This window comes from Bidens hawaiensis, unplaced genomic scaffold, assembly GCF_021521415.1.
Source record: "Bidens hawaiensis isolate Kalapana, Puna unplaced genomic scaffold, B.hawaiensis_p1.1 tig00040534_1, whole genome shotgun sequence".
Taxonomy (NCBI): domain Eukaryota; kingdom Viridiplantae; phylum Streptophyta; class Magnoliopsida; order Asterales; family Asteraceae; genus Bidens; species Bidens hawaiensis.
This window is the reverse complement of record NW_027497145.1, coordinates 36,048-53,793: the sequence shown is the minus strand read 5'-3', so window position 1 is coordinate 53,793 and position 17,746 is coordinate 36,048. Positions and strand designations below refer to the sequence as shown.

At 39.5% G+C, this 17,746-nt stretch overlaps 1 protein-coding gene and 2 pseudogenes across 1 annotated transcript; all 3 read right to left on the bottom strand.

The window, feature by feature from the left end:
• Positions 1-2,631: 2,631 nt before the first annotated feature.
• Positions 2,632-5,049, bottom strand: LOC143592104 (scarecrow-like protein 9 pseudogene; annotated as a pseudogene).
• A 3,527-nt stretch (positions 5,050-8,576) lies between these two features.
• LOC143592109 (uncharacterized) lies at positions 8,577-12,334 on the bottom strand (annotated as a pseudogene).
• A 290-nt stretch (positions 12,335-12,624) lies between these two features.
• On the bottom strand, positions 12,625-13,701 carry LOC143592108 (heme-binding-like protein At3g10130, chloroplastic). The gene is made up of 2 exons (XM_077072109.1): positions 13,651-13,701; positions 12,625-13,062 (listed from the first exon to the last, which is right to left on the bottom strand). The coding sequence occupies exons 1-2, from the start codon at positions 13,681-13,683 to the stop codon at positions 12,760-12,762; spliced, it is 336 nt and encodes a 111-aa protein (XP_076928224.1). The 5' UTR covers positions 13,684-13,701; the 3' UTR covers positions 12,625-12,759.
• Positions 13,702-17,746: the final 4,045 nt, after the last annotated feature.

Genomic DNA, 17,746 nt, shown 5'->3' with positions numbered 1-17,746 from the left:
CTCTATTCGGCCCGGAGCATTGATTCCCCATAACGAATAGACTAGCTCTATCTCTCAATTACTTATCCTGTGCTCGAGAAGGCCCCTCAGTTCCACTGCACCATAATGAAAATGACGTGTTACTCAACTAATTGATAATATTATATAATCTACTCAAATATAAATAATAAATAAATAAACATTCTAACAACCTCTTGATTGGAAGGTAGCGAAAACCAATGAATCGAAACGCCATCCACGTTTGACAAAACTTCATTATTAGCAATTAAGTGTCTTCTTTGCAACACCAACCGCAATCGTGGATTTATTTGAAAATGTCTTTTGTTAATTTTTAGTTTTTAACAGTTCTTGCTTTATACATAACTAGGTTTTGACCCGTGTCAAAAATATAGAAATTGTCGACCATACACATATATATAACTTTAAACGATAAGATATTTTTAATATGTTTTTTGAGACGTCAACATGATAATTTGTACCATAACCGGGCCTGTTTACTATATTTTAATTTGTATCTCAAATGCAACTTAGTGTTATGTTAAAAATAATATACCTTATAATACACATAAGATAAAAAAAGGACATGTAAAACGAGAAATTACTTATTGCATATTTGCATGCCAAACATAAGGTCATGCATACTAATATACTATTCGAATGAATAACACGTGACGTTCTTATATATAATGGAGTATTGAAGTGAGCAATAACGTTTTTTTCTGCAGTGATAACTGCTCTACCTCTTAACCTCTATGGTTTTAATTGTAGGAGACTAGAGGATACTTATGAAGAGTTGTGTTATTTGAAGATAATGGTATTGCTCGGGTCATGCATGCCATACATACATGTGATAAGGTTCAGTAGTACATGCCTTATTTACCCATGTATTGAGTTTTGTTTAAATGACTACTCTATCTTGTTTTTCTACTGGTTTGTTATGGACTATGTCTAAGAGAAATAGCATGTCCAAGTTTTTAAAATTTATTTAGAGGTATTGAACTATTAATAAAATTTGTGGGATAAAATGCCATTTTTTTAATGTCAAACAAAAGACTTATGAGTTTAGCAAGCAGACAAAATAAAATTAGTTTGTACTACTTTATAAATGAGTGTTATGGAAAAATGACTAGCAAACCAACAAAAGCCAGTTGTTTGTTTAAAGTGAGTTTAGCTTCTAAACACAACTAACAAAGTATGACCCTTGTGACATTTATATTTGTTGTCAAACATATATAAATCCAACATAAAATTTTCAAGTTTGTTCATTTGAAATTTGCATTGAAAGTAGGGTCGTCGAAATCACTCGTAGCTCGAACTTACTCGTCGTTCGTTTGGAAAACTGCTCGGAAAATGCTTGCTCGCTTTTTTGCCCGATTTTAAACGAGCCGCTCTGCTCGTTTCGGTTTGTAAACCAGCCAAGCAAAGAGCAAAGGTTTGCTCTGTTTAGTTCGGCTCAAATATTTTTAAATTATTTATATATTTATATACAAACATATATATAAATACATAGACAACACACACATATATATGGTTTATATTAAATACAAGTGAAATTAACGCGTTAATTATGAAAATCAAGTAGTTTAATTATATATCAATTAAGTAATTATGTAATTACAACATAGAGTAATTATATAATTACTCTATGATGAAATTACATGATTATTCTACTTGTATATATAATTAAAATACTTGAGTATCACAATTAGCACGTTAATTTCATTTTTACGTTAACTTTCTCCCGTAAATATAAGTATACAATTTTTTAACCCTTTTAAAATTTTCCTATCTGTTAATTTTATAGTTTCATTTGTTTGCTTCAAATTTTCAGAATACTAGAAGCTCGTTTACATGTTTACTATATCTCACTTCAAACTTTTTTCTCATAAAAATTTACAACCTATTACACGTGTATTTATAACCTTTAAACTTGTTTCTTATTGACAATTTTAAAATGGAAAAGAAATAAATAATGGTAGAAAATCGCTCGATGTTAGTTAAAAATTGCTCGATTCGATTTTGGCTCGTTTCGATTTTCGTTCGGTTTGAATTCCAGTTGTTCGGTTCGGTTCAGTTGTAAACAAGCCAAACAACGATCAAGTCTTCGCTCGGTTCGGCTCGACTCGGCTCATGAAAAACCCTAATTGAAAGAGTGAAAGACAGGTCCGTATATGGGCTGTGTGAGCTGCTCAGCCTTGGCCAGAATTAAAAGGAGCGCCACATATTTTAATCCATATTTGGTTTCTAAGCCCACTTAACCAATATCTTTGGCAGGCCCATAGTGGACAACATTCATGAAAAATTGAAAACTATTCGTATCAACACGCTCGTAGTCGTAAACTCGTAAATGCATTTTCTATGTGAACGGTTGGTCACATGATTTTATTCAAAGGCTTTCGAACCAAAAGATCCGGTCGGTAAGTTTCACGCTTACAGTTCTTTTCTAAATCATCAGTAAACTTCTCCTAAACAATAAACCCAGGGCCGTATTATAGGTAAACAATTGACATAAAATTAAGAATTAGAATTTAGAAAAATAATAAGAAGATAATAAATCTGAATACAAACTAACTATAATATTTATTATATTCAACAACACTATTAAATTTTATTTCCAAAATAACACTTTTGTTTTGTTGAGTTCAACCAAGTTCCAAAACAAGCCCTTTGACCTTGACCTTGAACATGATTCAGTAGGGCAGAACCAAATATCTAACTACAAAGGACAAGAGCCCACTTTCAACATACAAATGAACCATGGTTTAAGTGGAATAACAGGCACTCAAATCACAAATTCAATGGCTTCCACATCAACAAACATGTCTTTTCATAAAAGCATATTAAAAAGTTAAAACTGTTAATTCAAAGTAAGTCATCACAATTCACAATTTAGAAAAACAGTCCAACAATCATCTCCCCTAAATCTTGAGTCAACTTATTAATAAAAACAATTAACATTTAAAAATTAAAATTCTCGCCTGATAGTTAACGATGCAGATTTCCAACAAGAAATAGCATAGATTATTCTTCCTTTCCATCCTTGTAACAGCCAGTCATTATCAACATCTATCATGAAATCTTTATGATACAACCCGACTTTCTCTTTCGCCAGTTTTATGATACTGCTCGAAAATGGAACCGAAACAAACCCTGCTCGTAAATTACGAACGTGCCACTGCTTATAAGTCTCAGGCCTTTCAATTCTCTCCCACCCTTCACATGCTATCACATTCAAAGCTTCTCTACCAAACACTTCCCCTTCTAGCAGCTTTCTTTCGGACCGTTCACGTGGCACATTCGTTTCCAGCATATCAAACAATGCTGAAAAATGAAATAACGCTTCCTTGAACCGTGTCAGAAAAAACGGGGCGTTATATGACCCGTTAAGAATCCCGTGAATAAATATATTCGGGCTTATTTTCTTTATCAAATCAAGAACCACATTCCTTGCACTGTCCACTCCTACTGTCTCATCAAGCAAGTTTTTCGATCGGTACATACAATTAACCACCAAGAACTCGTCTTTTTCAATCTTTAGATCCTCAACATTCACATTCTCCCATCTTTTCGCAATCGGGTTATACTCAAATGGCACATTGAATTTGGCAGCATACTCTTTTACCCGTGCGCCTGTTTCTTCAATCGTTTCTGCAGGTCTGAACCCGGGCTGTGGAAACTCAATCCCGGTTATCCTGACTCGTGGTGGCCCACCTTCTCGTTGTGAAATGCGTTGAATCAAAGTGGGCCATTGGAACCCGTAGAGAATACCAAAATCGACAATATGTATCCTCGTCGCGTTTTTTGACATGTCCATTATCGTCCTGTTTGAAGCAAAATTCGAAATCTTTCTAAATGGGGATGAACCAATGTATAGATAGTATGCTCTAAGGTAATCCGCAGCGGATACTCTCTTGCTGACTAGACCTCTATGAATTTGACTACCCGTGCCAGCTAAGCGGGCCTCCAGCCCGTTAGCAAAACAATGGGCTAACCTCTGATTCCCATCACCAAAAGGCGAGGCGTGCTGTCGAATCTGTTTCAAAAGCTCAGTTGCATTCCTTCTGTCATCAGCAGCAACCGCTTGCGCACACGTGACCAAAAGCGTCCTTAAATCTATCACTTCTTTTTTACTTTTCGGTTTCTTATCACGCGTTTTCCCTCTACCTCTTACTAAACTTTTCGGAACATTATCTTTGTGTTTATCTTTACTCGTTTCAGTCCTTAAAGTGTTGCGAAGCAACCGTAACGCCACCTCACCTTTCCCCATACTACACAAAAGTATCAAATCAATTTCTTTCGACCTCAGCGTCGAATCTTGAAAAATCGCAGCTTGTTTAATACTCCTTTGATAACCTTCATCTTCATCTTTAAATTGACCTTCCACATAACAACTTTTTCTCACCTTTGCCCCTACTGGCACTTCACAAACTCCACCGTTGAAATCGGTTAACAGATTATTATCACTCGGAAGCAACTTATTCGCTTCCTCGAACCCCTTATTAAACTTCATCATCATCTGATTCTTATCATAAATACTTTCAGGAGAATCCAACAAATTCATTTCATAATTAAATACATCATTAGATTTATTATTTCCACTGCTTGATGAACTTACAGACATAGATGGTACATTATGTGATTCATCAGCATACATATTAATATTAATATTATGATCTAATGAACAACTATCTTGTGGGCTTTGAATATACTGATCAACAGAGAACAAACCTTCATGATCATAAGATGGTGATGGAGGATACTTCTTACCAAGAACATCATAAAATGATTTCTCAGCAGCTTGAAGATCTAGTGATTCATAAAGCATACAAGATCTATCTTCCATGTCTTCTTCCATCAGCACTTGACTTATATATCCCAGTATTGCATCTGACAGGTCACAATCTTCATGTAGCTCATTGTTCGTATTCGAACGAGCAACCGGAGCCGAAGAACTGGTTTGATGATCGAATCGAATGCCCGTAAAGTTGCGAGAGTTAACCGGGTCGAATAACCCAATTCGAGGATCCATTTAGTAATGTAACAGTGAGTTAAGATTGAAAAGAGATTAATGATTCAAGAAACTAGAGAGATGTGTTGAGTTGAGGAAAGTGTATTTCAGCATTGACCACCATCATTGTTTGTGCAAATTTATGTGGTCCCTGATGACGTGGATAGACAAGTCAACTGTTGGAGAAAACCTCGGATCACGACGTTAAACTAAAATGGGAAAAAATAATAATGAGGAAAAGCTATTGTTTACATAGACAATAATAATTCATTTGTGACAGAAGGTCACATTCACATTAGTTAAAGACTTTTTTATCAAGGAAAAACTAGTTTTCTTTTCTACCGACAAACAAAGAAAGTGTATATATAAATTATTACTAGATTAGTGTATCTTTAAGTTCACAACATGTTCTTGTCATTCACTTGGTTTTTTTTATTCTTGTATATTGTCGGTCACACTCCTTCACACTTTCTTTTAATGTTACTGAAACATGTGCTTTGTCGAATCAGCTCCGTTTCTACTTCAACGCCTAAGTTGATTTCTTGAAGAGTCTCATTCTCGCACGCAACCCCTAAAGGTGTACACCTGTCCACTTATTTTTTGCCATTTGATGTGGAGCAAGTCGAGTCCGTTTGCTAAACTTGGTCACATACGTACTCTATGAGTCACGACCACCATTTTATTTCAGTCACAAAAAAAAAAGAATCTTATTTTAGCTTTTCTAGTTTCGTTAGATTTTTAACAAATCTTGTAGCCTAATCTTAAAGTTTCAAAGTTAGAAGATTTTTTCTTTTTAACTCCTTTTATTTAACTTATAAAAGTTAGACCCAAGATTATTATTACATAAAAAATACAAATAAATGGGTCACTTATTTTGTGTCATGAAATTGTCCACAGTTTGACCGATTTTTTGTCGTGACCAATTATCCCCTAGGACCCAATACATGCGTTTAGCAGTTAGCACGTAATCTTTGACTATATATCATTTTGTCTTGACCTAATATCCAACACCACCAAACCCATCCATTTCATCACTTTTAATTCACTTCTCTAATCAAATGGTCCAAGTAATAGTTCGATGGCTTTTGCACGAAATTTGTATCGCATATTAGATGGTGGATTCATATTTTATTGAATATGTATATATGTAACAAGATCTGGTGGGTAAAAATAAGAAGTGCTAAAGTGTAAACGATGTTAAACTAGCATAAAGTCAGTCAGTGTACGAAGATGACATTCACAACCTGTTTTCTATCTCTATTTATATAATTTAACAGAAAACATATTATTCCCTAGAACTTGGTTATTTTCTAAAAACTCTCATCTTATTCTTTGTCATATTCTCGTAAGATTATTTTATTATTTTTCTCTTTTTCATACACAAATAATAATTTATAGAGCTTTGGGTCTTAAGGCTGTGAAGAAACACTAACCGGACCCCGGTCAGATTACTGGTAACCTGGGGGTTAGATAGATGTTTCCCACGAGGGGTTAGACCCAGAGAAGATGGTTCTTCTGATAACCTGCAAAACAGACACCGTGAGCTTGTCACTGAGAAGGGGGGGTTCCTCCTTGTGACCACCCTCCGGCGTGAGAATCAGACTAGATTGCTCTTTAAATATAAGTGTATATTAAGAGATTGCTAGAGCAGATATCAGGTATAATATGATGATACAAGATAAGATGAGATGATCATACCATTTGGGGTATTTATAGCCGAAGGTAGGTTTCCAAGGAGGTGTGGCCGGCTGCAACAGTATTCCTGTTCCACCAACAGTGGCCTACGCACGTGCCCTGCTGGTAGTTGGTGGGTAGGCAGCGGCTGATAGTGACCAGGCCTGCTGTGTACTTTTCCTTTTCCACCAACTGCCGGCTATGCACGTGGTATGGCAGTAGTTGGTGAGTAGGCAGCGGCTAATAGCGACATACAGTACAGGAGCATGCTGCTCGCCATACTGTTGTCAATAAGCTGTCGTATCTTTAGTCAGATCTTTTGCCCATACCTCGTCAGGTACAGTACAGAAGATCTTCCCGTATCGTACGGACTGGCTTATTTGGGCGGGAGTATTCCCCCTCCCGCCCTTGTGCGGGATTGTTCCCGGCTTTGCTCATTCCTTCAGGTGACACTGAGTGATTGAGAGCTAAGTGCCTTGTGCGTGTAGCCTTGCTGCGCGGGTGGCCTTCCCTGATGGCTTGTATCCGAGGCTGCGGGGACAGGCGGAGTCCTTCACCATTGGGAGGCATTTCCTGCGGGAACAGCTTGCGTACTGCGCGTAAGGACGTCACGTCTCTGAGCATGGTTGGTCCTGCGGATCCAGTTGGTTTCTGCGCAGACATTCCTCTTCAAGGTGAGTCTTGCGGGTCCAACTGGGCTCTGCTGGGACCTACCTCTTCAGGCTGGAAAATAATTATGCATGATTCGCTGAACCGTGTTCGGAAAATCCACAGGTGTACGGCTAGGAAATTACCAAATGTATTAAAAGTAAAAAAGATATACACATGTTGATTCTTTAAACAAGTTTTTTCGTATTTAGCAAACTTTGTCTGATTCTACTCTCAACACAACCTGACCCATAACATCTGACCAAACCTCATATTTATTTCTGTGATCCATGATTCGACCCTCATGTTTGAAAAAGTGGCCGATTCATGCAAATGGGTCGCTTTTCATGACCCTAGGTTAGTTGGACCAAACGCCTGATGTATATCACAATCTGAACAGAAATAAAAGTTCACGTATCAATTATGTAGCGGGCCCAAGTGTTTTTTGAATTCCTTTTCATCACCCTATTTAAAATAGTCTTAAATCCATACCACAAAAAAAAAATAATAATAATAATAATAATAATAATAATAATAATAATAATAATAATAATAAAAATTAAAAGATCAAAAACAAATAAGGATACACAAAGTTTAGATAAAAATTAAATTTGCTAATCCATATATATAAATGCTATGATTAACCACCAAGAGGTGGTTAAAAACATTGATGTTAACCATTTCCCTTTAAAAAGCGCCACTTAATTTTCAATAGTTTTTCATTCACATTCTTGAAGAAGCAATTTACAAGCTAATAAATACACTCTTATCAACAATTTACCATCTCATGGATTTTTAATCCAAAGTTGAAATTACCCGAAATCATCTATCTTGAATTAATCACTCAAACACGTTTATTTGTGAGGTTCTTCTCTCATATAAAATCAATGGTTTTAAAATGCTTTGACGATATTTGAGATTAGTCATTTCTTAGTTTAGTATCTCTACTATCGACATAACTTAATAAAAGAATATGAGATTTTGTGTAATGTGTCACATCAAGCATGTATCTAGTTTTATTTTAAAATGATTAAAATAATACACTTACTGATAAATAAACTATTTATGATATTGTTTTATGTAGTATGTTAATTTAAGCATGTTTTTGTGTTGTGGTATGTACTAATTGTAATTAATCTGAATTTGAAACTTAGCATGTAACAACATATGGTTAATTATCATTCCTAGAGCTGAAGTCATTTAGATTAATATGTTATTTAGTTAATTTGTTTGTTGGTAATTTTGGGTATGATCTCTATAAATAAAAAATATATATTGTTACGGAAATTTTAGACCTATATAAATACTTCTATATGGATTGTGTGGTTTATCAACTTGATTATAACTTCAAAAAAAAAAAAAAAAAAAGAACTAGTGAATATTCACAAACTAATTAATGTACCTCACCCTATATGAATCATAAACCTACTACATGCAAACTAAACTTAAATGAGATCTTAAAACAGATTCCCAACCTTAACAGGCAACCCAACATTCTGATAAACTCTAATCTCACCATCCAACCCTGCGGTCACAATCACCAAACCCCACGCCGTCGAGTGGGTATTGTTGTTAGGAGTCGCACCAACGGACAGCAACGAAACATCATCAGGCTCACTGACACCTGTGTCAGTATTAGAAGGCTGCTCCGAGTCCTCACTCGTACCCTTTTTAGGAACTGGTGGCAGCTGTGATGATTTCTTAGCTTGCACATTATCGTCTGCAGAAAGTGGACCGGACCGTTTAGAGTCACATTTGAGTTGCGGTCCGTTGTCAAATCCTTGATGTTTGTTGCTTCCATGCCACGGCACCGCAACAGTAACGTCTGTACATATAAAGTGCTCATAAGAAGTAGTGGTCACATATTTGGGTTTAGCAGTACCACCACTGTTTTTCGGTTTTTCATGTTTCCAAATGAATACTTGTGAATCTTCACTAGCACAAATTACATACTTCCCATCTGCACTATATTAAGCTGAAAATTGACTACTTGTATTTTTATAACCTGTAACATAAGAATATATTAATACGTATTCAACATAACGACGCTTTTCATGAATGGAGCAAAATGCAACACCTATGAGTTTCTCAACGACATGTATCCCGTCTATGATTCTAATTCGAGAATCAGCAGATGTAATCACCACTTCAGACGGGTTCAAAGGAGAAAACTACATGTCACAAGATTAGGTGGATTAATAACTATAAACTATAGCAAGTTAATAAAATGTAGCATCAAAGTTAGTGTCACCTGAAAACTAGTTAGCTTTTTCGGATCCACTACCACTTTAGTATGCAACTCAATTTGATCCTTTTGTTCTAGCTTGCTATCTAAATGATCAAGACACATGATAAATTTGTTACAAGATTAATTTGAAACAATTTTATTATATGCTTGATGAAATAATGAGTCATTCATACCTTCAGCACTATACGACTTACAACAGCCATTGTGTAATCCAACAATCGCACCCTTGAATAGTTATGATTAGTTAACGACTTGAAATACACATATACATTGGCAAATTAGGTAATAATGTGGTATCTTAAGGATTGACATACTTGGCCATTAGGATAATAACCTACAGCAGTTATCATGTCATTAAGATCGTTCCAGTTGACAACTTTTCGGCTTGGTATGCTCCATATCCTAACCTTTTTGTCTAACGAGCCGCTTATGAAGTAATCATCATTCGTTGGATTGAACTGTATACAAGTCACTGCCATAAATATATGCTTGATAATCAGGGACACTTTCTTGAAATTACTAGATCATCATAAACTAAAGAATATATGTATACAAGTTATGTGTATACCATAATCGCTATGCGCAAACTGTTTCAAACAGTTCTTGGTTTCGATATCCCATAATCTTACAGTTTTGTCCATTGAAGATGAAAGCAGCAGCTGCCCATAAAGATCTTAAGTTTCTGTTTAAAATTGTATATATATATATATATATATATATATATATATATATATATATATTTATATAAAATCATAAAGCAGGATGGGAAACTAATTAACCTTAGATCTTGACCAAGATAGGTCCAAAACATCATCTTGGTGGCCATTGAATGTGCAGACAGGTTTTTCCGAAAGGCCAAACATACTTTCAGGCACCCTTACATACTCGGGAACATCCGGTTTCTTTTTATTATTCTTTGATTTTTTCTTCTTGTCTGCGGTTGAACCATCGGGTAAAGGTGGCCTGTTATCAGGGGTCCCTGAACCAGCCTTGTCATCTCCTGACCGCAACGACTGAACATCGCATTCTTGCACTTCCCAGACATGAATAACTTTATCTTCGCCACCGGATGCTAGATATTGTCCATCAGAACTAAATCTCATTGTCCAAATCGACCCGTCGTGGGCCTCGATTTTCTGACATAGATGCAATGCCGAGAATTCCTTAAACGGTTTTCTATAAGCTTTAGCTTTAAACCATCCTGAACTCTCGTTCTTTTCGGTAGAAGTTGTCGGTTCTACACTTGTTTTGTGTCGTCCACTCGTTTGTGAAGACAATGGTATAGCAGCCGTTGTGGTGGTAGTAATAGTAGCAGTAGAGTCAGTAGTTACACTTTCGTCCTTTTGATCTTTTTCTGTTATTTCTTTTTTCTCTTTTTCTGTTTTTTCGTTTTCTTTTGTTTTTTCTGTTTTATCTTTTTTCTCTTTTTCTGTTTTTGATATGCTCATTGAACCTCTTAGGTTCTTTAAGAATGAAGCTCCTTTCTTCTTACTATATCTAAAGCTCTTGCTAAGATAAGAGTTACTCATGGCTAACTTGCCATTGATACCCTCATTTCTCTTGCGACTCGCTCTACGCATTAATTCTTTCACAACCGGTGAATGCCCAACCGTATTCTCAAACTCATCCATTGTGAGTTGCTTTCCGGTTTGTAGATCACTAACCTTATTCCACATTCCCTCATCATTAAACTCTTTCACTACGAATTCCTTTCCTGTATCTAGATTCTTGATCAAGAAGAAAGAATCCAATTCTGCACTAGAGGTAGCACGCGGGTCATTGTTGTTCTTGTTATTGGGGTAGATCCCATGGAACCTTTTGGTAGCTTAGTGTTCGGGGTGTAAACTCTAAGAACGTTGGCATATTGACATGATAGTCCGACGGATGGTGTTACAAGTTCCGATGATGTCCTAGTAAGGCGTTGTTTTGATGCTGATCCAATCATATCCTCTTTTCGTAGTTTTGTGTTGAAGGAGCTTGTATCTATATCACTATCTGATCTAGAACGGACTAACAAGGTAGGCACTGACAAAACCTGAGCCTGAATTTCAGCCTGAACCTGAACATGAGGTTGTTTTGGTTTTGGTTCAGGTTCAGGCTGAGGTTCTCGCTCTTGTTGAGGTTGATGCTTAGGCTTAGCCTCAACCTCAGTTTTAGCATGTGGTTGAGGCTGAGTCTGAGGCTGAGCTTTAGTTTCATCGCCTGACTGCAACTCAGGCTCAGCCTGTCTTGATTCCTCCACACTAGGTGGACATTCTTTTACCGATGAATCCACCACATTCGGTTTTTCATTAGATTCGGTCGTGTCTATAGGAGTAACAACAGGTTTTATCGAATCTACTCTTTTCGTATACACTTTATTAAGTGTGTTGTTAGTTGTGCTAGATAACCTAGCAAAATCTTTATTGCTATTCAACCCCATGCCTTGTAGGAGCCGCCTTCGCCTGTCACACTCGGGTGCCACCATCCACATGTCATATTGACCCATAGAGAGCATGGCATTTTGCGGTTCCTTGATCGAATTCGAGGCAAGGTTGTAAGAGAAAGACACACGACTATCGTTGCCGCCACCATCGTCACCAGGTAACGGCATGTCAAGAGGGACAACAACCGAGAGACGGTTGGTGCTTTCGAAGAATTCATCATCGTCCACATTGAAGTCATCTAAGTCGTCCCAATTCATCGTCACGGTTCTCCCCGGTCTCCGCTCCATTTTCACACATTTCTCAAAAGACAAAACCTTGGATTTGGATTAGAAAACTTGTGTATGTTTTTGTGTTTGGGTAAAAAAAATGTTTTTGTTCTTAGAGGAATGAGAGGATACGAAAAAAGGGAGGGAAGTGGAAGAGAGAAAATAAAGGGGGTACATATACATATACATGCATGATGATCTTGTTTATATTGTGGCTGGCTTAAAATCATCCATAAAAAATATAAAATTATCACATTGTGGTTACTAGCATATTAATGTTAATTATAATGATATCAAAATAAGTTAGTATGCTAATTTCATAGATGGTTGTAGTTTGAACAGCCCAAGTACTAATAACAAATTCATCACATAGATAAAAGTAGCTAGAAAACATGAATCACTCAAAATTGATACAAAATCAATTTATGAATAAAGCTAGCATCGAATAAATACTATCATTATGAAATCATATCACACAACTTCATATATTCATTCCACCGGAATCATAACTTCATTAGTCCTAAACGCTGGCAACGTCCACGGCGGATTATACCTCGCCAACCCAAACTCTCCGGTAACTTTAAACCCATCTCTCTCCAAATCCTTCTTCAACTTGTCCACCTTCTCCTTCACCACCGTCTCACTCGCCACTCCGCTAAACCCCACCACTCCATACTTCCTCTCCCCCTCTTCCTTTATCACCACCCTCTCATCCACTGGCACCGGCGCATCCTCCGCCTTCTTGTACTTCTCCGGTAGTATAAACTGCATCGTCACTTTTTCACCACTTTCCTTCATAATGTTAAGTAGAGGGTTATAGATAATTATCAGGTTTGTATTAATTATTTTAATTGTTTTTATTATTTTATCAGAGTCCTAGTTATAGTCTAAACATGTTTATATTTAGGGTCGTTGAGTCCTAGTTATAGCTAGTCTAAACGTGTTTATATTTAGGGTCGTCTCATGGGTAAGCTAAATCAGGCTAAAGCTTTAGTTTTATAGGTGCTCATCTAAAATAGGAGTTTGTAACTTTATATTATGAGTTTTTGAAATAGTTTTTTTTTTTAAATAATTGGTAGCTTAGTGATGGGCAACAATCTAAGGAGGAATGTCTCATATCCATCATCATTACATATCATCCAGTTTTCTTAATTCTTATATACTCTCAAATGCTATACGCATAAAAAAAAGTAAAACAAACATAGAAAAAAAACATTTTAGTTGGCTAAAATACGGTGAGCGACCTGTTTATATTAAGCTATATGTAACGCGTCATAATAATTGTTACAACCAAGTTTTAAGTTATTTTCTTGATTATCAGAACTAGAAATTTTATTTCAAAATAAATCGTTTTACTCAAATACATTTATATCAACTCACCCCACCACCATGAGTTATCACAGGTGCAGTCATATCTATCTTTTCCACTTTGGTTATTGAAGAAACGTGGATCTACTCACTGGTAGCAGATCTACTTTCCTCGGGTATGATTAAACTGTTTTACCGATGGTTCCTCTGAATCCGTGTTCTTCCACCTACAAAATGAACAACGCCGTTACTTACCCCTCAGAAAGGGACAGAGGGGTCCTCTTTGGGGTAACCCTCCGGCGTGAGAATCAGTATCTTTGTGGAGAAGATAATAATGTGTGAGTCAGTGAATCTCAAGAGTATTGCTGAATCGCTGAATACTCTTGATTGTGTGACTGTGTGTTTTCTGTAACTGACTGTGAGTGAATATAATTCAATATGATTGAATGTGATATCACTGCTTGTAACTGTCAATGATTGAGTGTGAATGTGTCATCAAAGTGGAGTTGATGCTGTATTTATAGTGCTAGGGTTACCACCGGCTGGGCTCACCTCGTTGGCTTCCTCCAATCGCACTGCGCCACGTGTCCTCTGGGACACCTGGCGCTTTCTCGTTGGTTGTAATCACGTGGTAACACATGTGTCATGCTGAGTTGTCGACCTTTCATTCGGCAGCTATCAACATCAGCATATTCTTTCTCCTTAAAAAGATACCTTCTGGAAGGTTGTCTGATGTGCACAATCAAGGTTGCCCTAATCCTGATTTGGATAAGGACGAGGTTGATTATGTGCACGTATGATATGCGCTCACCCTGAGGATGCGCGGGGTCTTCTCTTTATTCTCACGCGCAGATATTTCATGCGCAGATGTGATATGCACGAGCATGTGATATGCGCCGCGCGCTGATGCGCTGCGCGCATATGTGATGCGCGAGCATATGTGTGCCTGGGCATATGATGCCTGAGCATGTTTTGTATGCGCCATGCGCATAGGTTTTGGCTTTGTGCCTTCATAATGTCTTTATCTTGTGGGTTGACCCGCCTTGCTTGGTGTTGAGGCGGGTACATACCTCTTCAAGCCCCCCCAGTCTAATGTGTGTCTTATCTCGCGCGAGCGCGGTAAGATGGATATTAGACTTACTGATTTTTGTCTTTTAATGGGGTTTTGTCGTTTTCCTGGTTGCTTCCATCGTTGCGCGAAGTTCTATCCATTTGGTTGAAAACGAAGGGTCCAAACACGTGGTTAGTTGGTGGTGACGTGCGCCGTAAACATGTCAGACGTTTCGTGTGCTCGAGGTGCTACAGTTGCCTTTCACGTCCCCTCACACAGCTGTCTTGAACACGTGTCGCGCTCGCATTGGTTAGCACCTGCGAGTGGGGGCGCGTCTCTGCTCCGTGGCAGGTCGGTTACAATCTTATGTCCCCTCAACAGTGTTAGGGACACGTGTCGCGCCCTCGTTGGCTTGGACCCGCGAGTGGGGGCGCGTGAAATCCGATCAGCTGCCACATTTCTCTCTCCTGGGCCTATAAAAGGAGGCCCTTAGGAAATTTTTATCTTCATCTTCATTGTTGATAATTTTCTTGTTTCTGCCTTTCATATTCTGAATTGAGTGTTTTCATCCTTTCGATTTCTTGATTATCTGCTGCTGCAGTTGTATGTCTGATAGTTCAGACTCGTCTAGCCCCTCAATCACCTCTGTTGCCTCTCGAAGACGCCGTGTGAAATCTGTGGTGATGTCGACATTGAAGCAAAAGGGGAAGGGGAAGAAGGTTGTTGAGACCACATCGGAGGAAGTAGGGAGGACCAAGGCCACCAAAAGGTGGAATGAAATCCCCTGCAAATTGAAGCAGGCAGATCTCGACAACCTCATCACCTCTCAGGGCTTTCCCACCCTGTTTGGCTGCATGTTGCCTAGGTCCGGGCAAACGGCGGCGGACCCGCCTGCCGGCTATATATCCCTATATAGCCACTTTTTCACCCACTGCAACCTTCGTCTCCCGATGACAAGGTTTGTGGGTGCACTGCTGAAGTTCTATGGGATTCATATATCCCAAGTCCATCCGTTTGGACTCGTGCGCGTGACTCACTTTGAGTTCATGTGCAAATCCCAGCGCGAGGAACCCACTCCTCGGCGCTTTCAGTATTTTTATAAGGCCAAGATCCAAGACAATTGGATCTCTTTTATTCCTCGCAGTCAGAAGGTGAAGTGCTCCACTGTTTCATTCAAGAGCCTTCATGACTGGTCTGAGAGGTTTTTTTACATTAGGGCCGGTGTGATCCCCATCCGTATGACCATGCGCTCTATCACTTCTGCGCCTGCGGATGAGGGTGTCCTCAAGAACCCAACTGGCGCCTGGGTTAAGAAACTGACCGCCGAACCATCCCCCGCGAAGAAAATTTGCGAGGAGGCGCTGGTTGGGGTCGGCATGAGTAAGCTTTGGGCGGATAGCGCGCTTGAGCCCGTTATCCAAGTCGACGGGTTGTGTAAGTTAATTTCATTGGTTTATTTATTTTTTCTGCGCGAACATAATTCTTTTGCTGATATCACTTGATTTGTTTTTGCGCAGTCACCAAGGATTATGTCCTTGCCGCTTATGATGAACAAGTGGAGGGTGGCTCCGTCGCGCTTGGCGCTGGGGAAGTTGGTTTCCCAGATCGGTTCGATGACATGTTCATCCCAGTGGATCTGGAATTTGACTTTGACAGTGACGCGCCTGGTAAGCCTTCGCACTTATGCTCATTCCTATAGAATATCCAAGTTTATTAACAGTTCTGTTGGTTGTTTTTGTAGATGCGCTTGAAAACTACGAGCTAGAGCTCGCGGAAGACGAGGAGGAGGAAGAGGAGGCGCCCCTACTAAAGCGCAAAGCTAAGGGGAAATCTGGCGCAGGGGCCAGTAAGAAACAGAAGAAAGATGACACCCCTGTCGCTCATCCCCATGCTCAAACGAAGGGACCTAAGGAAACCCAGGTGTTTACCACAAAGGTTTCTTTAGCTTCTCTGCCTGTGAGAGTGGGCAGACCTCCTGTCCACTTGAGGTATGGTGGCATCGCCTCCTCCTTTCGCGCGGCTGAAGAGAGAAGCAGTGCCGCGCCTGCAACAGGTATACTTTATTTATCTTCATCTGGCTGAATTGTTATTAAACCTTTGCTCCTTTAAATGTTTGCAGAGGCAGCGACGGTAACAGATCAGCCGCAGGCGCCACAAGGTGCCACGGCTGCGCCGGGGACTCCATCGAAGTCCCCTGTTCTACCCTCTGAAAAGGGTAGAATGGATTTTATGGCGATGTTCGATGCGCGAACAGAATTGCGCCAAGGTAAGTTTTGCACATATGTCTTCTGAATTTTTCCCTTTGGAGTCAGTCATAAACCATTTTTCCCTGTTTATTTGTTCATAGGAGTTGTAGCTGGCGCAACAGTTGCTGGTGATACTCCTGGCGCCGCTGCCGGCGCCGCTGGTTCTGGTCCTGCTCCTGCTAGTGCTGAGTCTCCCCTTATTGGGATTACCAAAGAGCAGGAAACCGTATTGCGCGCCGAACTGGCGGCGTCGAGACCTCCCTCGCCTCCTCCTGCACGCATCCCTCCCCGCGAGGCTGGTTTGGAGCCTTCCAGGTCGCAGGAGAAGAGGCCTGTTGAAGAAGATGAGGAGGACGAGGGGGTTCAAGTTGAAGACTCCTTGGGAGACCGCGCCAGCCCTGCGATGCCGCAAGTGTTCGCAGCGCAGACTTCTGGTGGGGCTGGCGCTGACTTTCCTGCTTCATCCCCGCAGGTATGTATTGATTTGTTGGTCCGCTGCGCGTACCTCCATATAAGTATGTTTTATGACTTAGAACTTTTCTTGTGTTTTGCAGGAAGGTGACCACGTTTACCGCCCGAGATGGAATATTAATGAAGAGAGTTCCTTTCAATCCATGGGCGTATGCGAGGACTTCTGGGCTCATGCCGTGCCTCCTACTGAAAGGAGGTATCAGGAGCACCCGCGCGGACTTGCTGAACGACCATGTTTTCGCTGGGTCGGCTTTCTTCGCTGCTTCCCAAGAGCTTCGTCGTGATTATATTAAAGTACGCGACGCTCTTGTGGAAGCCCAGCGAGAGGCTAAGGTGGCCGCCTGGAACCTGTCTGATGCTCGCGCGCGAGCTGAGAAACTCCAGGCGGAGCTCAGTGAAA